Raw genomic sequence first — 27,322 nt, 5'->3', positions numbered from 1 at the left:
CCTCGTGCTTAGCAGCCCAACACCATAGCCCCTAAGGAAACATGGCGGGTGTAGCATTGTGCGGGCTGTGTGTTTTCGGCGCTCAGTTTTCGTTGAAGTAATCAACAGCACGAATGTAACTTCGTTCGCTGCTGCTGCCCCGTTTCCTCACGCCAGCGTTTTGACAGGGAGCTTCCGCGGTCGTCGAGTAAGATGTGTTCATGTTTCTTTGCGTGCATGTGACACCATGTTTGTTAATTTAGTTAATGTGCCTATGCTTACAAGTTTATACGGCCGATAAAACCACTATCCTTACTTCGTATAGCTATCCTCTAACTTGCTATTGTAATCGACGCTTCGCCTGTCAGGCGAAACTGCGACTTTTTTTTTTTTCTTGAAGGAAGACAAGTCTTGCTTGGTGTATTCGAAGAAAATACATGTCTTTTTATTCACGTTTATTTACAGGTTGGAATAGTAGCCGTATTAACAAAGCTTTCTCTTTACGAAAAAAGCTTGTCGTTGTCCGGTAGACTTCGCTAAAAGTACGTTTGATACAATTCGTCAAAGCCATGTAATGGCGAAATTGTTTTAGCGCACGCACGTTCTGCTTCGTCAATACGGACCCAGAAGATGAGCAGCTCTCTCCTATTCATGGCGCTCGGAAATCACAATCCAAGACAGGGCATGGCGTCTTGCTTTGGCAAAGGCGGAACATGATGGGCGGGACTACCAAAACGGAGTCCGGTAACAAGTGGTAAAGAATGGCAACGTCCTTTGTAAAGCTGCACCACCACAACGAATATAAGAACCACTGATGTAATGCAGTGTTGCTTTACGACACAATTAGTTACCAACTTGCTTAATTTGTCATACTAATAAGACTGAGAACACTCACGATAACCCATACGTTACACTTCAGGTCACCATCGAGTAGGAAAAAGAAAAGCCATAAAATATCAAGTGAGAAAGAAGCCGTAATTCTAGGCAATCGCACTGCGTCTAAACATGTCTGCGGTATAAGTCAGTGTTACAGAGCTCACATGCGTGACCAACATAACAGAGTGAGATCTGGTGGATATGGCATTGCTTAACGCCTCCGGCGCACTTCACAGCATGAGACAGTGCGTTTGTCTAGGATAAGCCACGCCCATAAAACGCGCTCGCTCCACGTTGCTTTTCATGATGGTCGTCCCGAATTCCACGTTTTCTAGATGAAAACATTAATGATGATTACTTAGTCGCCTTTTAGTAGTGACGGCGGCCCATTTTAGGCTGCGACAACGAAAACGAATGATAATGTAGAAAAGAAGGAAGGTTGCATCCACCTCCTATAACTGATCTCATCAGTCTTCGAAAAATCAAATGACAAGCGTCTGTTCGACATTAATACCACGGCCAGACGAGAAAAGAAAAAGAAGGAACTTCAGACGGTGACTTGCCGTTAGCGCGAGCTTCACAGTCCGACGCAGTCAAATCTTGGAACACGGTAAATAGACGTCCCTACTCACAAAGATCAAAAGCAATAAAGAGACCGGTAATTATTTCTAAATGCATATTTCAGCGTTTCTTCCTGTAATTTCTGTCCCTGATGGCTCGCTGCTTGTCGAAATCATTTTTAATTTCACGTTACCCACTCCTGAGCTGCGTATGGAGAAACTCGCACAGTAGCTGCAGCTAACAACGCCAAATCTCACAGGGTTTGATTCTTCGAAGACAGTGAGGAACAATACAATAAAAAAAGTCTGTAATAACAAATTAAATGAGAAGAGTTACACAAATATCAAACGTTTGCCCACAACGCATTCAATCAAAGTGTTAGCTTGTCAGGCAATTCACCCTGAATGTGTTTAGCGAAAACCGACCATTCGTCCCTTTTGACGAAAGTGTAGTACTGAATTGCACCTATCCAGAATGATAACAGGAATGAATTTCATGCCAATATATACACGTTACGAATGTTTCTTGCACGTACATATAACCAAAAAATCATGATCAGTCGAGTGAATCCGACCCAATGCGCGATATGCGACCTATACGAAGCCTGTCGGCTCGTGCTGAACCGACGGCTAAACAATGCGACCCCGTGTCACACTTTCTTAAGCACATAATTGTCGTGACGATGCGTTGAAAAATTTCTGGAACCTATAAGATCGATAAAGCGCACCTGCATTCCGTTCGCACGGGGCAAGAGGCCTTATCCATCCTCAAGCGGATCGCACCGTGAAATGTGTCACCTAGACGACCAGCCCACTATTACCCTTTGGCTGAATTCAGGTGGATCTACGAGCACATTATGCGGCAATACTTCCTCAATGTACGGAAATCTCGGCGTCCACATTTGGTGGCCCCTAATTCTTGAGGAGTGGGACACATCCTCCAATCCTAGGGTTACACAACCATACAAGCTGGCGACTGCTATTTGCTAATACTACAAAATAGTTTAAGAAGAAACATAATGTGCCTTTCACTGACACATTCGCACCCGCTCAATAAACCAACAGAGCATTGGACAGGACACACGTAAAGAACGGACGAAATACTATCCTTTCCTTCTGTTTGTGCGGTCTTATGCGCTGTTGCTTTATTTAGCCATAAAAGTTATGTACACTACCATCCTAGATTAGAACTCCTTTGACACCTTCATGTATGCCTAGTGGCGATCATATTGGCTTGTGATCTCTGAAATATCTTAAAGGTTTGTACTATCAAAAAAAAGCAAAAATGCAAAGCAAGCTCCAAATCGTTCCTGAATACCTGGTGTACCTTTCTGGCTGTGAGTGAGAATAAGCGGGTGTGAACTGCTTAAGACAAGCTGATATTCATGCCTTATAGGCCACCGGCTTTGAAACAATTGTTTCTAAGTAACGTAAGCATTAGACCTATCTTTCAAGGATGAAAACCTCTTGTTTTGTTCAATCTCTGATGTCGTTGTAATGACTCCGTTGAGGAACGAAGTGGTTTAAAACGCATTGCTTAGAGGTGATCGCATTTTGTTGATTCGTAGTAAGATATCGATGGCGAACACTGAAACGTGCAGCAATAGCGAATTCAAGCGCACTATTTCCCTAAAGATTAGATTGTACCCCACCCACTTATTGGATGTATCGCGTAGCGTTTGCTATGAAAAAACTGCGTCACGCAAATACAGTGCTCCGGTTGAGTCCACATAGTTAGCACGGTAACTGGCGCTGCAGAGGCACTGCTCCAGTATTGGTGTCCACTTGATACCCGTTCCTAATGCTCGGGCCCGCATGGGCTCGACGGCAATATGCAAAATGTTGCGCCACAGGTCTGAGTGCGAATCACCAGGAAAAAAGGATGCATGTAAGAAGCACTTTCACGTCAAAGACGACAGCTGACCGCCTCTGCGCGCGGTTTGATACCGTTCTGTTGTAGTCCAAACCGCTGCTCATCGGGCACCGGTTCACAGCTGTTCCTATTGTTGTTGTTGTTCTCTGCTAAGCTGTCGGCACTCTGCTGCTTTTCTGCGATGAGTTCAATCTTTGTCCGCACTTTGTCTTCCACGCCCTTTTTGGAAGCTCTGCCCCGCAGTCCTTCAAAAAGAAGCTTGTCGAGCTTGCCTACGGGCGCCTCGCAGAAGATGAACAGGAAGTAACTCAAGATGTAGCTCCAGGCGAGGGTAGAAAAACAGAATGACGCCTGCGGGAAATATTGAAATGAGGAACGTATGAGATGTAGAGTTCTTTCCTGTTGTCTATGTATACTGAATTCTGCTTAAAAACCATTGATACCAATGCTTATTCTACTGATTGACTTGTTGATCATGCCGACTTTATTTTGTGCCGCTGCCTATTCTCGCCCCCATCGAGCAACATACTGTTCAAACAATGTTTTTGAGTAACTAAGCGCCGTCCCGCAAGAATAATTTCCCAGTAAAAGTTTTGATTTTGCATCAGCCACATATGCAAGGTGCAAGACGTGGTCAGCAACCACGTCATGCATCTTCCTATGCGTAAGGTGTCTACACCCATTTATGACACACGTATTTCCAGTAGATCAAAATATAGTCATATTACTCTTACAAAACGGGATGTCCCTATTTATCTAGTGTCCGTCACATTCATATTTGGCACGTGGGTTCTGATGAAGCCAAAAGTCGACTGTGATTGTTGACTTTTTCTGCTCTTAATAAGTAAACGCGAGTATGCTAAGAGAGCTGAGAATCCCATAACTTCAGTTTTATTTCCCGACGAACACATCTTCATCTGGCTTTTACGGCCTAGCATGTTTAAATATGTGAATGGTTTCAGAAAAAGACCTTTTCATTTTAGTCTGAAAAATAAAACTGAAGAAGAACTGGCAAATAGTAATTGAGCAAGGAGATCAACGTACCTTTTCAATTTGATTAACATAGCAACAGTGCTTCGACACAGCCTTACTAACTCACCTTGCTTAAACACTTAACTGTACAGACCCAACTATCCCAAGCAAGAGCGAATGCAAGTACTGGAGAGTGCCGCAAGTGCATAAATAACAAAATTTGTTCGCTTTGAACTATGACACAATCTTACGCAGGAGGGCTGCCAGTTTATGCATTCACAACGGGAACTTGGAAGGCCCTCAGTTCAATCATCGTTATTCCATAGTACGCATGGTTCACAGTAGGAGTGCCGACCTTTCTAGGTGGCGTACCAGTCAGGGCGCAGGTATTCTCTTGTCATGGAAGCGTTGGTATTTGGGACTAATTGGTTTTTTGTCAAAGCACATGTCAGATGTATCTTATTTGCTCTCAATAACTGAAGATGGCAAAAAGGAGCAAGACATAAATTAAATAACGCCTGGATGGATCTTGCAGCGGCTTACTTGCTGAACGTATACATGGAAGTCCGGCATATTTATAATATATCGTGAATGGGTCGAACTTCTATATATCTGGCTTAGGTTACGTTATGTGAATTCGCATTGATCTTTTCCATGTTTCATGGGAATATATAGTCACTGCCACACATGTAATGGGGCGATTCCTTGTGCCGGGTGGGCAAGGTTCTTTTTTAATGCCATGACTACACGGATGTTTTGGTAATGGCGATTTGTGTTTGGACGTTGGCGTGTTGCGAAGGTATCGCGCTTTTCGATTTGAAACGATGTTCTCCATCCGCTGCCATGGTTGTGAATGGCGATGGCTAAAAGGCCCAGAGATAGATCTACTATGCAGGCGCTCATACCCAAGAAAGTGTACGGAAGAGCAGTGGCCGCGGTAGCTCCGTAGTGAACCATGGTACAAGTAATGCTGAATATGTAGGTTTCATTCCCACCTGCGGGAATTAGCCTTTTCGTACATCTTCATTTCACTTTTTCTTACTTATATTTGAATAAATATAGCAGTTATTTGCTTTCATTAGCTTCATTGTCAGGTGACTTCATGTGGTTGTAATTAACAAAAAAACCATGCCATCTTCTGAATCAGTTCTTTCTGCATTTGTTTTTACTCCTTTATTTTACTCCTTTCATTTTTTTAGATGCAATGGTTTATTTTCGACGTTCAGTGGTTAATTTTTTAGGAACTTATCACTTATTAAACAACAAGACATAGAAGACTGACTAACAATTATACACTGCGTTTATACTAACTGATCAGGGAATGAGTAGTATGCTGGACGGCTGTGGCTAAGGTTCAGTTTTGATATACGCGAGCTGAGTAAAGCTTTATAGAGTACTTTCTTTCTTTCCTTTCGCCGCCGCGATTGTATATCCCTCCAAAGACATTGATGAGGCAGCTAACGCACGTACCGCTATGAAATGGGACAGCCCCATTCTCTCTCGAGAAATGTGCAGCGCCAGTTGGATGAAGGGCAAGTGGATGAGGTAGACACCGAAGGCCAGCCTGGCCATTGGTGCGAACGCACCCCACGACAGGAACTTGCCAAGGAAACCTGCGAAGGGGCACGACCAGTGAGTATTATGTTCAACTGAGGCATGACTTTAAATATTCCTAAATCTGGATCTATATGCTGTGGCGCGTGTAACCCATCAGTCTTGCTGCTCAAGATCATGGATCAAAAACTGAAGCTGCCTCCAGTAAGCACTATGTTAAAAGAGCACATCTCTACCACTGCTTCGTGCTTTCTGCTCGCCTATACAGTGTGATGTGGTTAGCAGGCTAATCACTTCATATAAACCAACTCTCTCTCTCTCTCTCTTACTGGAGTAGTAAAGCGCCAAACAGACGACACAAGAAGAGACACGGACGAGCGATATCTGTTTGGCGCTTTAGTACTTCACTAACATGCACCAACTAGCCCAAAAAAAGTTCTGCTGGAATATCTCTCTCTCTTCTTCAACTGTCGGACTGCACGCCAGAACTTAAGGCAACTGCTTATGGTAAAGGGATCGCCATCTTGGTTTCGCACAATAAGCTAACACAATGAGGTGAAAGTGCCCGTTGCGTTGAAAAATGCCTACTGCTTGTGTAGTTCTTACCTTAATCAAAAATAGCTACTTGTTCCTAGAAGACCAAAATGGCGGTGACATGAACTTTCTGAACCACACACGGGAGCTAGGTGTTTAAACCCGCTAAGCAACGACCAAGCGGTCCCTCGTTCGATAATGGCGAGATTCGTTGTGATATTACCATTCATGATCACCTTTCGCCACCTGAATGTGAAAGCGTCTTACCTCCTCGACCCGAGGCGCAAGCCAGCGTTAGCCAAATCATGAAAATGGACCAAAGAAGTCTGTCGAAGAAGGCGGTGGACAGCTTCCCAAACTCTGTCGTCGGGTATTTAGTTCTGTACCAGCTGACTTTCATGAAGATGCAACAGAGGCCACAGGCGATCGCGATGCACCAGCCGGCTAGCTCTGTTACCTAAAAAACAATAAACATAAAAAATCGTGTGAAAGGAGCGGAATAATTTCTTTTTTAATTTGCATACTTAAATGTTTCCTTTTGTCTACAACGCTTCCGCTAACACGATAGAAGATGGTGATTCCGGGAACTATTACACCTATATGATAGGTTGCTTCGATGCAATTACACTTTCCCCCAAAGCATGCTCTGCCCTACGTTTCTCTGTTTATAGCGGTATCTACTATGCTATCTCACTCCCCTAGCCGTTTAGATGTTCGTGACTGGATCCGGTGGCCATCAAAGGAATCCCAAAATGATTTACGAGAAGATTACAAGATGAAAAAGAAAAAGCAAACAAAATATCTCAGCACAACTCTGCATGGATTCGAGCTCCGGTCTTACAGAGTGGGAGTCGGAAGTTTTACCTCTTAGCCACTCAGCCAATGCTGCAACAAAGAATAATGCAGCACCTATAGAACGCTGTCGCGCCGTTAGCTGTTATGATAGGCTGACGCCACGCTCTGCTGCGAATCTATAAAGCTCTATCAAGGTGAAAGAACTCAAGGGAAGCCAGAAGGTAGCTCTGAAAGAAGGATAGAAAAGAGAAGAAAAAATAGTCGTATACCACCATTTTATCATATGGGACTGCCACCTCAGCAATGAATGTGCTGTTGTTATCGACAGGGTACTTTTTGCCGCAAACCGCTGGCAAGAACCTCATAAAGCTGCTTGTCTTCTTTCAAAAGTTTAGGTGTCTGAGTGCGCTTAAACTCTGTCAGCTGCATGTTTTGCATATGGCACCAGTAATGCAATGCAAAGGTGCGCAGTAAAGGCCACTAAAGATTTTCTGCTAATGAATACGCGCGTTCTCGAAATTTTCAGAAAAAGTGAAGGTGCAGAAAGGGTGCTCAGTAACCAACCTATTTACGAGGGTGTAATTTCCTTCATAGTGTAGGCAACATTTTGTCACCATTAGTATTCGTGCTTGCGATGACAAAAAAACAAAAAAACAAAACAAAAAATCCCACTCAGGTGACTAGAAAGGCTCTCATACTCACAAAATAGAGAAATAAACAAAATTTCTCACGACCTTCGCCTGAAGCAGCCACATTAAGCAACGAGCGGGCACCTGATGGAGCGCAGTTTGGCCATCATTTTCACCTTCCAGAAGCGCTTGGATTTACAGTGGACGGAAGCATCAAAGCCGCTCACCAGTCGAGATAAGCAAGAAACGTTCGGAGTAGTGGTAGAAAAAACCAGGGAAGAGACTGATACGACCGGATCCGTCACACGCATAGCTAGTGGTACAAGGTAGATAGAGAAGTTGTTTAGGAAGAGGAAGAAGATTAAGGAGATGTATAGAAAAATGCTAGAATGAAAAGCATGTATAGCAGACCTGATTAACTCAAGCAGGCTAGGTGATTATACCACCCCGTTTCAAAAGGCTCGGGAATAAATCATCATTTTCGTTTGGACATAGGGCACAACGAGATAGAGCATTAAAAATGTGGTTGCTGCAGATTAATTTTGTCAGCGTCGTAGTAATGAAATCTCGTCACAGACACGTAGCGATCCTTAGTATTGGCGTCATGTGAGCTTCGGTGTCGTGTCGGTAGTGCGTGGGCGCCCCTTAATCATCTCCACTCAAATACAAGGGTGGGCATGTAATGCCTCTTGACTAAGGAAGATCAAATGTCTCCGATGCTGCTCGAGATCTGGGTATACTACCGCAAGCATGTCCTCCGTCCCTATTGAAAAACGCAACAGGAAATCTGTCTGTCGTATTTTGGAACGTCCTGTATTCTGACGTTCTGTAATTCTTGATCACTATTCATTTAAAACGTTGACAGACAGACAGGACTACGCAAATATGTAAACACAAAAGAAAACATTTCTCAACCGGGGATTTCAACGTACGACTGAACAATTCAGAACCCAGTATCTTACCATTGCACCACGCTGACTTCTTTTTTCTCTACTGCATGGAATTATGAGTAGTGTCATTCAAAAGTTATGTTGCATTTAGAGACATATACTATGCAGTCCAATGAAAGTTGAAAATTCGGGCAAACAAACACAAGCGTTAAGATGCGAAATCCACTCAGGAGTGGGATGAAACGTTGCAACTGCACTACGCACTTGAGCAGCCTCTTCTCGAAAGACAAAGCTTGTCGAGCGAGGTAGCTCGGCACGTCTGTCGATCATTCGGCTTCTCCATAATGAATAGAGTCCTAATAAGATAAACAAATGATATGGTGCATTACAGGTTGCCTTTCTGAAAGGAAGGGAGTGGTTAACGTAAGATGTGAGAGGAAGGTCTTTTTTATAGTTCTTCGTAAAATGACCCAAAAATGAAATGCGTCAGGACAAAGAATAAAGCAATGTTCTCTCGTCTCTGGTTGATTGCAAAGTCTACAATTTGTATTCCAGGGTACATATAATCCTTTCTCCTGAAGCCGTGTTTTAACTGGTAGAGTTTAAGTGTGCGACTCAAAGAAAGATGTTTTTTGCTGCTGGCGTAATACACATACTACGGACACGGCAAAGAACACCTTGACGAAATGGAGACAGATACGGCTTTCGATGCATAGGTTCAGGGAAAAGGTCATGTAATAGTGCTATATTTAGCGACGCTCAAACAATGCTAAAGAAATATTCAAAAGTGAATCTGGCTTTTAAAAATGAAATAGTGTCCATGCTGAGCACCACGCCGACGTGGTTATCCTTGTACATTTTGACCAGGTCAACAGTAGGAATCTGTGTTGGCGCTGGTGTTTACATTTGTACGTTGTGAGTCAAGGTACACTTTTGCTCCGCCACGTCAAATGGCGCCTCTATATAGAAGAGCAAAATTGTTGTTACCATCCGCGAGCACTCCATGCGATGTTGCTGTGCGATATCCATGTTGGTTCAGAAATTAAGAAAGATACAGTGGTGACCCGGAACGCTACAAGTGTTGTTACAGTTAATTTCGACGGTTGTGTCTCGGGGGGGTCTTTACACCTTTGAGCGCGCATATAGTGGTGCAACATAGCCACACAAACGTTCGCGCGTAAGTGCTCATTTAGACAGCGTACCGGTTTCTCACGGTAGCGCATGTGCCAGAACACGTAGCGCATGTATATAGCGTAGGTAGCCCCTGTGTCTCGCCTGTGCCCGAGCGAGACAGGTTTCTTTTCCGCCTGGCAAAAGCTTAAGTAATATTTCTGCCAAATTAACTAATGCGTCTGCGTAAAAGTACGTGCAAGTCCGCAAGCCTGTGTGTCACATCTTACAAAATAAAACAAAATGGATACGCAGCCGTAGCCGCATATGCGATGATTTTCATCAGCGGCCGATTTTGAGGAAGCCGGTAGGGCGATTGCTGGTGCCTCATCGTGACGGCAAAATTAGGACAGTTCGCTACGTCGACTTTAATACTGCTATCAGTGCTATCAGTATTGCCGGATTCAGAGAACGCACCATTCAATACCACATACGATAAAAGTACAGTGTACCCCACCGATGTCAAACTTACATACAATTTTAAAGCCCCGCGAAGAAAATCGCTCCTCTCATGACGTCAGAACTTATGTCGTTGCGACAGAAAGTGGCACATTTCTAACGCCGTGAAAGAAAGAATCTATCGTCGCTACAGAGAGTTCCTATTGCGATGTCAGAATCACTGTCGCGATAGAAGGCTGTTGTTGCGACTTCAGAACTCTTGTTGTAGCGACAGAACATTTATGTTGCGACTTCCGAACTCTTGGTCATCGCGACAGAATGTCTGTGTTGCAACGTCAGAATTTCTGTCATAACGTCAGAAATATATGTCGCAACTATAGAAACACCAGGAAATTATGTCGTACAACAGAAATGTCGGTAGTCGTTACAGAAATTTCTGCAGCTGCGACAGACATTTCTGTAGTTGAGAAAAATTTATGTCGTCTTTTGTAACCGGGATGTGACGCAGGGCCTGAAAATAGATTTTTTTTTTTGTCAGGAATCCCTACATTCACTTGCGTTGTTCTAGAAATAAACCCTTCAGAGCAACGTCAAATTATTAATCCTGACTGTACAGCATTCTCCGCTTAAAACAGATTGTGAAAAAACAGCTTTCTACAAGGAAGGAAATCACAAATTCAAGCTAGCTATAGAGTTCGTCTAGCAAACTGTAGCTCCAGCCACGGCCGGACTGGAGCGCGCTTTTGGTCAGACGCCAGACGCGTGCTCCAGACCAACCACGCTCCAGCGCGAGACGAACTTCTCCGCCATGCACTTCAATAGCCAGACGGCGCCGTCGCTGCTGGAGACAAAGAACCTGTCAAGCTCAGAAATCGTGCCACTCGAATAATTTCTAGTCTACTCTGGCATTGCTGCAACTGCGTTGAATGGCTATCCATCTAGCGGCCGCGCACGACGCGGAGTTTTAGGGTTGCGATGGCGGTGCTTGAAGCTGGTGCACGCGCTCCACACCTACTCACGACGCAATGCCCGACGTCAGCCTCGCGCACGCCAGTCAATCAGCTGCCTTGCTCTCTTCCTCCTCCTCTGCATCTGCGCTTTCTTTGCGCACTCTTCACTCCCCCCGCTCCGTATTTTATTGCGCGAGATTGGCAAATATCGAAAGTGAGTGAAGTAGACGAAAAAAGCTGTCGCTTAAGATATCCTTAGGCTGCATACCCCTTCTTTCACCTTGGCACGTCCAGACTCGGGCATTGGCCAAGAATAGGCACATACCAATATCGCATACATGGCGTCAAAGTTGTCTATTTGGGCACACACCCAGTGGCACATGTTCCTTGCTCAGCAAGATAGCAGCCAAAACATACCTAGTGATCCAAGTCGGCTCACCTCTCACCAACGGCGAGAACTATGCACACAGCCAAGTCGGGGGAAGAGCCTAAGAACCCTATTGCTTGAAAAAGGCCTTCAGTGCGTTAAATTTTAATGCCTTTCTTGGGGTATTCGCGCACCTTCATGGTGGCTATGTATGTATGTTTCTATCTAAGCCCCCGAAAAGTGCATGAAGCAGCGCAAATCTGCTATGCGTGCATATTTCTATCTATCCTGCCTGTCTTCCATTCCCGGTCTCCTCAGCCTCCTTTTGCCTATCTATGTATTATCTAACCTGTTTCCCACCAACCTGGGTCACTGGGCAGTCCGTGATCGAAAGTTTAGCGCATCGGGGCTGATGTGCTTGGTAACAGGATTCAAAACCAACCATCGGACCAACTTGGGTCACTAATTATGTGCCAATGTGTACGTATACGTACCGCTCTTCAACGAATCTCTTTCATGCTGACACGGGTCACCGTAGATGCCGGACTGGATATGCACCGCTGTTCCACGAGACCTTCTGACGCCGACTTGGAGCACTGGATATGTGCAACTCGGTCCGTGCTGGTCTTCAGTGAAACTCTTTGATGCTAATTTGGGTCACTAGGTATGTGCCAGCGAAAATGTGCCGCTCTACAATAACGATAAAAATATACCTTAATTTTCTCCGATGCTGAAATGAATCGAACCCACCTCACAAGAGTTTCAAAAGGACAGCTACCCGATGCATTAGCAGGCTGCACAACAAATGCACTGGTTATGTGCCGGCCTTCCATAAACCTCTCGTTAACTTGTGTCACTGAGTATGCGTACCACTGCGTGTGTGGCAAGCGAGGGAACAATTCTCAGCATTCGCAGACAACGGTGCGCCATGATTCTCGTCTCGCAGGCCACGCGCAGATTTCTCGGCGATGCCACAAGAGGGAGCAGCATGTCCAGAGAGAAGCGCGAGAGAGGAGCCTGGTTGCCACATGACGTGTTTCTCAGCGTTCGCGTGCACGGGTTCTTCATGTCTTTCGGAGGCTTTCGCAGGATTTACGTCGGCGGTGTTAGATGGTGCTGAGCATTCATGGGGAAGCCAGTACACGTCTCATGCAGTACACGCCTCATATACAAATCGTTTCGACGGTGGCAATACGTTGTGTCGCTATATTGGTTCAATGCTAAACGCATTACCACCGGCTGTTACCGTCACGTGGGACTCGACGAATATTTTTCTTCACGCATCAACGGCACCACGCGCGCACAAGCAGCTGAAGACAATAATTATATGTAACTTGGCAATATTGTACCATGTAGCTCAACTTCAAATGTGGTATATATATATATGTGTGTGTGTGTGTGTGTGTGTGTGTGTGTGTGTGTGTGTGTGTGTGTGTGTGTGTGTGTGTGTGTGTGTGTGTGTGTGTGTGTGTGTGTGTGTGCCCTCAGCGTTCTGTAGCCAAGGCGGGCACTCTGCAACTCGGCCACAGCTAGGTAGCACACAGACACACGCGCACACACACACACACACACACACACATATATATATATACTGTGGCATTGCTGTGTTTCCACACATCCTAACATTCCTGGTGGAGCCATCGCACATATGTTCGAATCGCTGTCCGGTAATTTCATTTTTAATGCGAAGGATCATATAGGAAGCTCTCAGCAAGGTTATGCAAGGTCATTCATACTGTTTCGGTTAAATATAAAGGAAACAAATTTCAGCTTATAAATGTGGCGAAATAATGCTGCAACCTTCAACTAAACCTTATAATGTATATAATACCGAAAGATCATGGGGATACATGCGGTGGTTAATTATGGAATTTTAAAATAAAACTCGATTTTTTGGTTTTGTGAGGAGTATGAAATGATAAGGCAATTGAAGAGTTTGCAAATAGTCAATTTGTATTATAGATGCAGTGAAAACTCATAAGGTGAATCACATGACTGTACAATAATTTGGGGCCCTCGGTCCTCTGGTCACGAAGGCCACATCCCCCGCAACCAAGTCCAAAACTCCGCCCCCTTCACGCGTTAGAGGCGCAGCTGGCGCGTTAATGCGGCGGAGGCGCACGCTCATTGCTGCAATCATTGGACACGGGGAATTTCGCTAAGAAATAGGTCAGCGGACCAGTTTTTGCGCTTCAGTGCATAAAATGGTGTTTTTTTTTTAAAATAAGTGGAACGAAAGGGCATTAGAGGAAGTTTGATAGTGCATATCTCGCAAATGGTTTGTCAGCTACAGAATTCTGTTTAAGTGGACATGTCTTGCAGTCTCACCAGCTGCAACTTGTAAATTGCACTGTGTCGTGAGGTAATTACTTTATAACTTAACTGGTAAATTTGTGTTATTTTTCGAATACACATTTTGATTTCTCGTGCAAGTTATACGCGCCTCTTCAAGGGGATCAGTTCAAAGACAAGAATTGAGCTCTCTGGTACAGGCGATCTTTAAAATTTGCGCTATATCTTCGCAGAAACATCTCGTATACGGCTTTACATCACGGTAATTCACCTTAAGGAAGTATCAGCTGTAATTTTTTATTGTTTTTATTTTTTTTTTCGTCTTCGTCCAAAAGTCAGCCTCTCCGCTGCTAACAAAACAAAAACAAAAACAAAATAAAGCCGGAGATTTAAAAGAAATAGGGTGGCCTCGTAACAGCAACCACGCCAGACACTTGGCAGGTTTAGGCTGCGTGCGCATAGCACTACTGTTCCGCCAAAAGGAATGTGACAACCTGAATAGAATTCGGTCAAGTCTTCCTGGAGTGCTTGGGCATATTTTAAAACCTTGGCTAAATGTAGCTGGGGAACCCTGTGGAAGCAAGAGCCACAGCCCTCATTGCAATGACCACAGTCTTCATTACAATGTGGCTCATACAATTAATATGTGTAGCCACGGCATTTTGTGAAATTTACGACGTCATTCCAAGGAACTGCCCTTATTGCTTTCATCTCCTCTTTGTCGCTGTTGGTTCCCTTCACGAAAGACGTTTCCTTGCCATAGCCTTACATTTTGCCTTGTCTTTAAATTTCACGTTGCAGAACTACTTTTGCCAAGAGAAGAATATGTAACAGGAGCAATGCCCAGGTTGTAAAACTTGCAGCATTGAAGATCAGGCGTTGGTCAAGGTGCCTGTGAGCAAAGCAATGTGGTCGTTCGTCTGCTGCACTTACTCTAACGCTTTGATATCTGGAAACGACAAGCGTGAGAAATGGCTAACTGACAACAGCTTCTTCGTTTACTAATCTTGAGCAAGAAACCAAGTGGCTCTAAACGCTCGTTTTAGTAAGCTCCGTATACTCACCTTAGACATTTTGATCTTCCGGAAGCGTTCCAAGAGGAGGAAAGTGATGGGCCCCGTGAAGTAGCAGACCGCGTGGTAGTGCGGGTAGAAGTAGTAGAAGTACATTGTTTCGAAGAAGTTCCTGCAGTGGGAACATTTCACCAGCTGTAACTCACTTCCGTCTGTCAATATTGAGAATCGCTTAAATACCGTTCTGTGTAACTGCTGTAACGAATTGCCAGCTTCCAGTGCGGCTTACTTCAGACAATGAGCCACAAATGCGCGGTTACTTTGTCAGCTACTGAAATAACCATTTGTGCTTGCGTTGAGAACTCATGTGACCACAATGCTTACATCGTAATTGGCTTCCCACAGGAGGTGACGGGCTATAGATGTATTGGAAGTGCCCGAGTCACGCTAGTTAATTTTTACTTACTTTTCAGGACGCTGCTGAGCATAAGGTCACTGGTTCGATTGCGATGAGGGCGGAATTTAAAAAAAAAACACTTGTGCACCGTGTCTTGGGTGCACGTTAATAAAAGACAGATGGTTGAAATTATTTCGGAGCCCTCCATGCACTATGGTGTTCCTCATAACCGACTGGGCAGTTTCAGGACGTTAACCCCCACAGTTTATTTATTTAAATCAATTTTAAGGAACCCATTGCATCCGCAATACGCTACCATTATATTAAATTCTTATGTTACCTCACTCAATGCAGGTAATGTAGTACAAAATGAATAACTTGTACATGACATGTTTAGGAAAAATGTGCTTAATAAGGGCATCACGCATATAACGATGAATTTTAATTGTAATGGAATGCGCACGGGAGATACAGACGTAGAAGGCAACCCATATCCTGTACACAGTACGGTCGCATTGCCACTGCGAGTTCCCAGAATAGTCTTATGTCTGTTTTATTTTTGCTGTTTCTTCGTATACAAGAGCAACTACTCTGTGACCGTGTTCGAAGCAGCCGGTGACTGAATCACGTACATGTTACTAATCTCCGTGTATGCACTATGTCGTAGAAAACACGGAGAAGTCTCTCATTCCTACCTTATTGACCCGATCTCCGGCCGTGGTTTACTTGGAAAGAATATACATGGATTTACATGTGTATACTCCAGACTTCTTTGCACGTATGAAGTTTTCAAGTGGGTAGGTCGCAACCGTTTCAGCCATGGAGCATCGACGTAGGCAATGCAAAGTAATAGTTGTGCCATAAATATAGCCCACACATAGCTTAATGGCTCGCCGATTTTTTTTTTCCGCGTCCACTGTTGCAAGCATATGTCTCGAGCCTTCAACTCATCCCGTGTTTTCTCTGTGTAATACTGATATTGTTGCTGCCCTGTACCGTCACTGGCTTTAAGCGCGGAAGAACGGAGGGAAGGAAGACGCAGGAAAGCAACCAATTAAAGTATTACACGATGATGGCGAAATAGAGGCAAATCCTGGCGTTCAAACGCCAGGATTTACAGCTGTGCGATGTTTTTCAGATTTCCTAATGATAGGTACGCACAACTCTTTTACATATTTTCGCAGCAGGGACTGGCTTTGCATGAATGCCACAGTGTTGAAGGAAGGCTAAGTCTCTGCGAGAGCCTGATTGACGTAAGGGCACTGTCGCTCCCTTCAGTCTTGATGACGGTCACTACTCTGTGTGCTGCCGATGAACTATTTGTAATGATGGGCTTCGGATTGTGTTCATTGGGCTACATCTCTCGCTCACAATTTGCCTTGTCCGCGTATAATGCCCAGATTAAAATAGCTAAAAAAATATCTCGATCGATCCAACTTATTGAGTTTTAAGAGAAGTGTCAACGAATTTCTGAACAAACGCTATTTTAAGAGCAATTTCCTTATGCTTCCACCGCAGATAAGTAACCCCTAATTTTCTTTTCTTTTTCTACCGCCGGCGGCTCTACGATCCTTAATAAGAACGAATGCTGAACAACTCTTTGGCGGCAGTAGTTGTTTGAACATAGCTTCTTCTTTAAGAGCCTGAATGGCTGGATAATGTAATGTTAATTGGTACATTGTGCCACCTAGGTTCACTTCATATGTAGGAATTGCAGGTTCGAGTAAAAATAGCTACCGCATTTTCACGTTTTCCCGATGCCTAAATTTGAGTCATAATACAGTACAAAATGTGAATAAAAATCAGTACATTCAAATCTTAATTGTCTGCACCTTTGACTGCCTGAAAAATCTTTCATTGTTCACCTTATAAATTCACGATGCTTCACGAATGAAACTGCAATGGAGACTTCTTTCTGTGCGGTGGTAGCCAACCGGACTTTATTCTGGTTAACCTCCCTGCCTTCTACTTATCTCTTTCCTTACTCCTCCTTCCTTCTTTCTGTTGACACGAGTGCGCTTTAAGTGTTTTATTACAAAGGAAATAAATGAAGCATACGAAAACAGGGACACAGAAAGGAAAAGAAGAAATTGGCAAGACATGGCGTATTCTTCCTGCGTTCTTGATGGTCGCGTTGGCCACGCCTGTCATAAACGCACGAACAAACTACGCTAGGATGTCTTGTGGAAGGCTGCCTTACAAGCATAGCCCTACCCCACTGCTATTGTACGCATCACTAGTGATGTCATGAACGTGTCGTATTGTTTTGTTTGCGATTTGTATTCAGTATAGGATTCCCGGCAACCGCCTGTGGTGGAGGCGGTTCGGGTGCAGGGCGTCGGCGAGCCACTGTGGGCGATTTCGACGACCCGATAGAGGTGTATGGTTATTCCGCACTCTAGTTTCAGTGCGACGCGACAATTTCTCGTTGCGCATGCCTGCGATCCAGACATTCTTATTTGAAAAAAGAAGTGCACGAAACATTGTTACCATATGGCGACGACGTGCACACCTTCAGCGCGAAGGCAACCGCTCTCCGTTATACAGACAAGGATCCCTATACGTCCGCACGTGGTTTGAGTGTAAACATGTCAGCTACGGCAGAATGCGTCATATGCGCAGAATTTTGAATAAATTATTACCAGCTATACGAGCGCATTCATTTTCCTCTTTGGCTAGCCTCATACCAACATCCATGACGTAGGGTACAATGGATACCGAATTATATGCGGCTAATGTCTGAAGCGATTCTTAGAAAATGCCACTCATAGCCCGGAACTCGTGCGCATCGACAGTGTTCCGAGCATACAGAAGAGTTTGCGATCCTTGTTTTGCTGCGTGACAGCCTTCCTTCTCTGATGTCAGTACGTCTATAAATGGCTTGCAAGGATACAAACCGAACACTTAGACATGATAAACTTTCAGAATAAACTGGGGTTTTTAGGCTGATATTGCTCTTAATAACAGTACGACACAGAATATTCAGAACATATCAAACTTGGCTAAAAACCACATCCATATTTTTATGATAACCTGTTATCAGTTTTAAAGGTCACTGCATCTCAATCTGGAAGCAGAAGAGAATAGGTGTGTTCACCTTATTTTGCCTGATGACTGGAACATTGTGTTTGGGATTTTGATAGGCTGTCAGCTTCACAGCTTGTTATGGACTAGACATATAGCGTGTCATGAGCCACGCTTCGTGCTATATTTCACAGAATGGTAGTGATGTTTAAGTCAAGCTTCCCTCATTTGAAATGAACCATCGGAGAGTGTTGAGTTCTGTAACTATAGGCTTCTGACCCTTATCTATATGACAATAAACTAGTGTATACGTCACAATAATACGTGGCATTATTACTCGTAGAACTGGAAGTGTTCTGCCGTTGTAATGGGTGCTGAAGACGTGCTCGCCTGTACGGCAGTTAGATTTAGTGTAGATAAAGAAACAGGTTGTGCTTACTCTCGATCGCAACCAAGTTGTGTGCAAAGAGTGGAGCGTTATGTCACGCTTAGGCAAAGGTTTTACAAATGTGCAAATCAACTAATGCGAAATTATGCAAGCGCAAGCCGTTGTGTGATGGAAATGAACGCGCATATATTCTAGTAGCGGGGAAATGTTCAAAGCAAACAGTAACCTAATGACTTACGAAGCTGATTCATCGACGATCACGATGAATGGAGGCGTTTCATTCCCGGCTACATGCCACGTCGACAAGGCGCATCCAAGTAGAGACAACAAGGCGAAGATGGCTATTTTGCAGCGTGGTTTGCTGAAAAAGAAATAGTTTACATATTTACGCGGTCTCCACATAATATCATATATGATGAAAGCACTCTACTGCTGATAATACATGCCAACTGTCGTTTAAACTTCTATAGACCATGTTCGTGGTGTCCATTTCTTTCCTTTGCATTTTTATGATCTAGTTGCGCTGATTAACATGCCTCACATATGTCGTGAGTATCTAGACCGTTCATCAGGGCTAGATAATGCATTCAGTCATGTGCGCGCCCGTTCACACCCCGCTCGTTCCGCGTAATACGCACCAGTTTGCAGGTACCGCGCATATTAACACTAACGTTGAGGATAAAGAAATGCTCTGCGAAGAGAGTGAGAAAACAAGTTTAATTATATCTGAAAAGGTTAGCCTAGCAGTAGGCCTGGCATGCTACTTCAGGAACAATTGCGAGGTATGAAAGAAAAGGCGTGACATACAAACAAAAACGAAGCACACACACTAATATATACACTTACGCTATCACACAATGTACTATCATAACTGTTACGTACAGAAGAATGAGGAAAAATGGTGCGAAATTTAGCTTGCTGATTCCTCAAGATATTGCGGTGCTCGGCAACAGAGATGCACTGCAGAAAATGAAGACATTGGAAGAACGAAATCAAGGGAACTCCAGCTACTGCTGTGCATTCGGAGCACATTAAAGATCCCCTTGTGGTCTAAATTAATCCGCATTACTCCACTACGGCCTGTCTCGTGATAAAATGGTGATTTTGCCATGAAAAGCTTCTGAATTGGCCCCCGCCCCTCCCGCACTCTACTACCGTTTCAACAACCGATAGAAAAATAACTACGAACACTGCGACATCAATAAGAGCTGGGAGCAATATCACACCGATGAAACCACGCGCCCCACACAGAAAATAACGACACGTGGAAATTCACGCAAATGTGCGAGTAGAAACCCCTTGGGTGGACATTCGCCACATTTTCTGGCTGTGCTTTGGCACTAATGATATCCGGCGCCACATGTTCAGGGAGGCCAAACTCAAGGCGAATGTGGCACATGATTTTGCCCATTGGACAACGGACAACGAGCACGCTAGTTCACTGCTGCAGTACTGCATCAAATTAGGCTGCATGCATTTGTTTTCCTTCATTATTTAATGTTACATACGCCTCGTGCCATGACCCCGAATTAAAGTAACAGAAGGAAAAACACATTGGAAAATTTATTTTGTCCACGAACATCTAAACATTAATAAAGGGAAAAGCAGACATCCACTAAATCGTACCAATGGCTATAAAGGAAAACCATGTGGGTTCCTCAAAAAGAAAGCCTCGCAGTTGAAGGAAAAATTTGTCCTTGTCCGGGAATTTTTCTTCAACTGCGAGGTTTTTTTATCGAGGAAACCGTACAGGTTTCATTTGTAGCAACTGCTACGATTGGGTAGATGTCTCATTTTCCTTCTTTAATTACTTCTTTCCACATTGCGGGTTTACGCAGAACTGCTACGTCAAACATTTAGAGAGCCCAAAACCACGTGGAAGTGCTATAATGAAGGTACACAAGTATTAGGTCAAATATAACACTTGTGTCAGGAATAACTTCAAGCAGTCCGGCCCTTGATATAATTGGTAATACACACTGCATGGTAAGGCGACTGAAGTAAACCAAATCCTGCTAAGATCTTCGATAAAATATATTAGGTAGAGACGAGCACTGGAAAATGAGTGTTCTGCTTGGAATTTTTGAATAAGAAATGCTTTACTAGAACGCGCCAAAGTATTCGAAAGGTCAATTCGTATGTTGTGAAAATGCAGCGTGAGCAATTTTAAGTTTTCTTGAATTTTAAAACTTGCCTCTGGCAGATAGCATAATTCTTCTCCTTGAGCTGGATTATTCAAAGAGGTGGTCATTAATAGCCCGAGAAATCGAAACAAATATGAAATTAATCAACAATATTTCACTCAATAATATCTTGATGAGTTACTCTTTGTCCAATTTTGCAATTTACATATTGCAGCCTGTTAGTTTGCAACACGTTTCTATTCGAAATGAATCTCTTGTATGACATCAGTTTCGAGATATTGCTTCCCAAAGTGAGGGACAAAATACATGGGCATTCCATCTTATTTTGTGCTTCAATGCATAAAAAAGCGCCTTGTTAAATAAGTGGAACAACAGTACACTTTTACGGCGAGTTTGATGGTGCATATCACCTAACTGGTGTCATTCTGGAAATTCATTCCAAGTTGATACGGCTTGCAAACTCACATGATACAATTCATAAATTGATATATGTGTCGCAAATTAAAAAGTCAATGAGTGAGCTTTTTTAAATAGTTGAATATGTGTTTCGATTTTTCATGCACGTAATATCCGCTTTTCTGAATAATCCATCTCATGGACTAGAATTATGTAATCTGGAAAATTTTCAAGAATGGCCACCTCGCATATTATTGGAGAACCTGAAACCTACTAAAGTTAACAGCTTTCCAACTAATATGACTTAAACGAACTTCCTGAGGGCCTAACAGGGACTGAGGGCCTGCTGAGAGCGCGTGAACGCGTGCGCCTGTGAACCAATATTTTAGAGCCAAATATTTTCGGGAAAATCTGGAATGGGCAGGTCCGCTTATTACTGAAAGGATTTCGCGTCTACCCGCCGTGGTTGCTTAGAGGCTATGGTGTTCCGCTGCTGCGCACGAGGTCGCGGGATCAAATCCCGGCCTTGGCTGCCGCATTCCAGTGAGGGCTAAATGCAGAAAAACCATTGTACCATGCTTTGGGTGCTCGTCAAAGAACCCAAAGCAGTCGAAATTAATCTGAAGTCCCCCTACTGTGGCGTGCCTCATAATCAAGTCGTGGTTGTGGCAGGTAAAACCAGAGAATTTGATTTTAATTTAACATGTAAAAGGGAGAGGGACGCGGGAGTATCACTGACCCTTCTGTTTATTTGTGCGCGAAGATGTGGTTCCTCGAGGCGTGTATCACCAAAACATAACCCAACTTTTCTTTTTGCCTCTTTTGATCAAAAATGCTATGCATGCTCATACCGATCACACATATTTTATAACTACGTTACAGTATGAACAGTCGAGCGTATCGCGTTGTCCTCTGTCCGTTTTCTCTCTCCCTCTCTGCTCGCGCGTCTGTTCGTGCACGTGCGCGTTGACGCTTGCTTACCATGTCAGCCTCAAAATATGGTTATCAAGCAATCGGGCAAGAAATCTCCAATTATCTACTGCATAAAGAATTTTCTTATTGGCCTGATTTAGTTCTTTCGACACTCATAATAGCATCGCTCCTGATAGACGACCTCAGCGCTGATGGTAAGTCGCAGGTGGTACACTTACGCTAAGGAACTTTCTTGTGAATGCCGGTGCTGGGAAGGAATTTGGTTAGTAGGATCGTAGAAATTGTTTGTCATTTACCGGCCACAACTCGCTAGCAATGTCTTTTATAGCGAAGCGTTTTAACAACCAAGTTGTTAGCATCTCGTTGCTCGTCACTTCTCGTATCGATGTCGGCGGGCGAAAATGTGCGCTGATCCCGGAGGTAGTCCAATAGCGGGCCGATCCGCGGCATAGGTGAAACAGGCTTCAAGGACTCACCAAAGTGAGGCGAAAAGTGTGTACATTCTTTGGAAAAACGCATACAACATGCGGAACAGCGTTTGTTTGAATAAAGAAAGAGCACAAAAGAAGCATCCGAATCACGTAATTGATTATAAGGCACTTCCGATAACAATGCGTAGCACGTAGTGCTTCCCGCATACGTTTTGCGGCAAAGATTACTTTTGCGCAAGTTGCCGCGGAGACGGCAGCTTGTGACGTGGGGAGTGACGTTACTAGCCTTTCGCATGTAAAAGAACCAGCCTAGCAAATTATTTAATTGTTGTTGCAGCCCCGCTATGAGTAGGCAATGCATAGTTAGGACACCCGAGAAGCAGCGCGAATACGAGGAGCGGCAAGGGAAAAAGGAACGGCGATATGAACAATGGCGGCGTGCTGTCAAAATTACCATTACTCACATTACTGCCGTTACTCTGATTACCTTTACTTGCGTTACGCTAAATTAATAAAACATTGCACACCTGCGCCAGTAATTGCAATGGTGGTTTTTCAAAAGCTTTGCTTGACATTCCCTTTCGCAGGGCTAGGATGGTGAGTCAATTTTTTTGCTTATCCTCCCGGCTTTGGCGTGGCAGCTGGCTGCTGGATCAGTCAGCACTTTGGTGGATTTATCTTTCTATTTATATATATATATATATATATATATATATATATATATATATATATATATATATATATATATATATATATATATATATATACAAAAGTTATGTGGGCGCCGAATGAAACTACCAGTGAAGGGGCTTATGTAATCCTTGTATATTTACCCACTAAGCGCACCTCTGTTTTGAATTACAAAAAACAAAAACTTCAACATGAAATTTGAACGTTAAATAGCGGCTCACAGGTACATTGATCTGTTAATGAAATGAATATTTAGATTTAACAAATTTTTCGATTCACATTATTTCGCTTGATTTAGCCCACTGAGTATGCGCCCGTTTTTGGCCAGTCCTCGAGAATCGGTGTGTCCCACTGGGACACAAAGGGCGCAGAACCCATAATGTTGCTTGATACGTCATGTACTTTTCTATGCATACACCTGTCATCGCCATCGTTCCCTCGACAAGCATCGTAGTTCGCCTTTCATCTTGCGTCTCACTTTGTGCACCCGCCGGATGTGGAGTTTAAATTTCGGCATAGCTTGCGAGCGATTCAGTGCATAAACATGAAAATTGCGTGACAATGAAGTTGTCAACTTTGTGGTGTATGAAGAAAAACATTGCGTGAGAATTAACACCCAATGTAGCATGAACAAAATTTTACTCGTCGCCACTGCTTGCAAACAATTTAATAAACCATTTTACTAAAGCTTCGCTTCACATAGATTTCAACATGTGCGTCGGGTCTGCATATAAAATTTGTCCCAACTGGTCAAAACTATCATGCACCAAGATTGAAAAATATGCAGGTGCCTCGAGTGGTCAGTCACGCGGCAATGTTGCGTGTATTCGTGGGCTTCTTTCACACTAGGAAGAACATTTTTATATAGCACGTATTGAACAACAGAAAGCTGTATCGGGAGTTTGTTTTTCATGTTGCTCTACAATTTTCTCATGGACACTTTTCATCTAATAATAATATTTGTGATTTTGAATAATTAATTAAGACTAATTATGCAATTAGTCAAAATGCCAAAAAAATAAAAATGAACTGAGTATGTCCAAGGGACAGCAAACAAAATTACCGTTATTCTGTCCAGCCATATGGCATTTGCACATTTACAAATTTCGGTGCATGATACTTGCGACACCCTGTGTATATATGCATATATATTTGTGGTGCGCCCATCATAACCTCAGTTACTTTTACGCCATAAAACTCTACATAAGTTTAAATATATATATATATATATATATATATATATATATATATATATATATATATATTGCGACTTATCGCCATCCATAACTATGAACTGATTCTAGAACACAGGCGCTTAAATGCAAGCAATGAACCTCAGGTTAATATTTAGTCCCCTAAGAAGGAAACACAAACACTGTGGAAGTACTTATAAAGCAGCGCTTGAAAGATGAAACATACAACGGGACGAAAACAGCACAGACGATGCGCTTCGGCTGTACTGTTTTCGTCCATTTTGATGTTTCAACTTTCCAGCGCTGTTTCATAACTACAAGCATGATATTTCAACTTTCCCCAACGTAAGCCTTAATCACGGTGGAATGTTTGAAAGTGCTACGCGTTCACCACACACGTTAATTTTATTCTCGTAAACGTTTTTATAACTTTGCTAGAGGGTAGTCAAGGGCAAAAATTGCCCTTAGATTTAGTGAAATTGAAGCAATACAATTACATTTTTGGGTGTAGAGAGGCAGCGATTATGTGAAATAGAATCGTGAAGTCCAATGTACGCTCAAGCGTTTATGACCAAGGTACATTAAGCACATCCCGACTATTAGTGTATATATGGCTTAATTTATGGGAACAACAGAGGTGAGAGGAATTTCAAGGTTCACTTGCTGGCAGAATATTGAGAAATGAGAGAATGATGTAGAATATTGAGAGGTCTCCGTTTTTAGTAGCTATTTTTCCATCAACAATATTGAGAAATGAATGGAAGCACTATTTGGCGGTGGGGGGGGGGGGGGGTTTCTTTGTGACCCAATACCCTTCTGATTCATACAGCCCTGTTAGACCGCAACGTAAGCCATACTCAGAAACTGCGGTATTCATATAGTGGGAAGCTTTATTGTATTTACATGCGACTTGCATTCTTTGCAATTTGCTTCGATGATAGGCACGCAATATGGCACAACAGCACCCCCGCCGCTAGACAATGCATCAAGAATTGAGCTGTCCAACGCAACTCGGAAGATTGGTTGCGCTGTTTGAGCGGCGTCGATGATTAATTGGAGGGATACGTCTTTCCTTTTCTTTTCCCCGTCGGTGGTCTTTCCTGCTGCTCGGCCCTGAGCAGGCCCACTGAAACGGCCGAGAATTAACAAAGACAAACCATTTCGGCCAAAGCAAGCGCCCTCCGAATGCTTTTCAAAACGCCAGGCCAAAATCGCTGAAGAGAGCACATTCTTAAATCTGGCTACGTTAAACGAAAGAAAATAAGGAGGTTTCCGAACAACAACAGACACATATCTGAGAGGAAATTCGAGATACAGACCTTTCTTTTTTGTCATCATGTGGCGGTGTTAGTCAAATCAGAATTGCCTCGCAAGCGATTCTCGACTGTAGTGTGGGCAGGTTGGTAAATATCAAGGTTGCCTTAATCCTTAAAGGATTAAAGCATAAATCATTAGGGCATTAGGGCATTAAGGCTTAAATCCTTAGTCCTTAAAGATGACATAATTTTGCCCACGAAAGTCATCACGCAATGGCTGAGCGCTGCTAATCTGCGCGCTCGGGGGCGACTTCGCAAAAGTACGGAACGATATCCGGCAACTGTAACCACCCACTGAAATAACCCTCCGCTTAGTGCCGCCTAAAACCCTCGACAAAACGAGTAACACATTTTTAAAGCCTAGAAACGGTTCTACCCAATACTCAAACTGACGCGAACGACATAAAAAGAATATTGAATCAAAGTCCTTCACTGAGACTTACAACTAACGCGTACAATGCATAAATCAAGTGACAATCAAAAGTAATCATTTCGGCTCTTCCTAGACTGCGTATACGTGAATGCAACAAACAAGCGAAAACAGGGACGTTTTCTCTACTCGAGCGTTCAGCAATCAGGTTTCAATAGAAAAAGAACAACAAACTAAAAATTGTCTCTCTCTCGCGAACAGAAAAGACAAATAGCTTAAACCAATGTGCTCTTCTTGACATCTAAACGCTTGAAGACTAAAAAAATGGATACTAAATGACAAATAGCAGAATCTGTTCTCAAAGTACCATGTTCTCAATCACTCGATATTCGTAATCACACCTTTTCGGACGCTCTCGAGCGGGTCATCCATTTAGGATCTAGGTGTTGTCCAATCGCAACATCAGAACAAAGCTGATCTACCTGAGGTACCCATAGCACCTGTGACTTTCGACCCGCTGCCTCCACACAACCTGAGAGCGCACATTCATGGACCCGCGTGCACACCATCTATTTCTACGCTAAGCAGTCACCTTTCTTTCGCCCAGGAAGGCATCTGCCATTGTTGAAGGTTTTTGAGCGCACCCGGCACTTCGCTATGTTCCTCCAGTTACAATGCCTTGATACGGCTGAGAAAAAGCGGAATTCGCGTCGTCTGGATTTTTGTGAAATCCTTTCTACCCTGACGCGTGTCAGGCCTATTCTAGATTTCAACAATTGCCTAAGCTTCGGATTTACCCTACTCTATTTTTCCTAACATCCTGGCGGTTGGCGCGCTTGACCTAGTTCGTATACCCGCCGGAGTCCAACTTCCTCGGCTTACGCCTTCGTCGTTTGCCCTCGGCGCGGCACGCAAATCTTGCGGTCCCGGCACTCGTGCTCGCAGGTACGCTGCCTTCTCGTCGCAACGATATTGCTCCGGGTGCCTCAACGAAGCTATGTGCGTGGTCACCGCTACATCTCGTTCCTTCTGGCAGAACATGACTGCATTTGACGCCATCTACTATAGCCGGCTCGCCCTGAGATCTTTCCTTAACTTGCTGAATTTTATTCGAAATCGAAAGGGCCATGTCGGCCACTGTTTTCAAATTGGTCTCCCCAGACGGCAAAACAACACTGTGTTCTGGT

At 43.6% G+C, this 27,322-nt stretch overlaps 1 protein-coding gene across 2 annotated transcripts in view; it reads right to left on the bottom strand.

Moving 5' to 3' along the window:
- Nucleotides 1-426: 426 nt before the first annotated feature.
- Nucleotides 427-27,322, bottom strand: part of LOC135897365 (nose resistant to fluoxetine protein 6-like) — a 58,370-nt gene continuing 31,474 nt past the window's right edge. For both annotated transcript variants that reach the window (XM_065425974.2, XM_065425973.2), the window contains 5 exons: nt 18,901-19,023; nt 14,905-15,025; nt 6,616-6,805; nt 5,731-5,873; nt 427-3,639 (listed from right to left, as the gene is read on the bottom strand). In XM_065425974.2, coding sequence (XP_065282046.1) covers nt 3,322-3,639; nt 5,731-5,873; nt 6,616-6,805; nt 14,905-15,025; nt 18,901-19,023 — 895 coding nt within the window. In that variant the 3' untranslated portion in view covers nt 427-3,321. The remainder of the gene's footprint in view (nt 3,640-5,730; nt 5,874-6,615; nt 6,806-14,904; nt 15,026-18,900; nt 19,024-27,322) is intronic.

Source organism: Dermacentor albipictus, chromosome 1, assembly GCF_038994185.2.
Source record: "Dermacentor albipictus isolate Rhodes 1998 colony chromosome 1, USDA_Dalb.pri_finalv2, whole genome shotgun sequence".
NCBI lineage: Eukaryota > Metazoa > Arthropoda > Arachnida > Ixodida > Ixodidae > Dermacentor > Dermacentor albipictus.
This window is presented reverse-complemented; position numbering and strand designations above follow the sequence as displayed.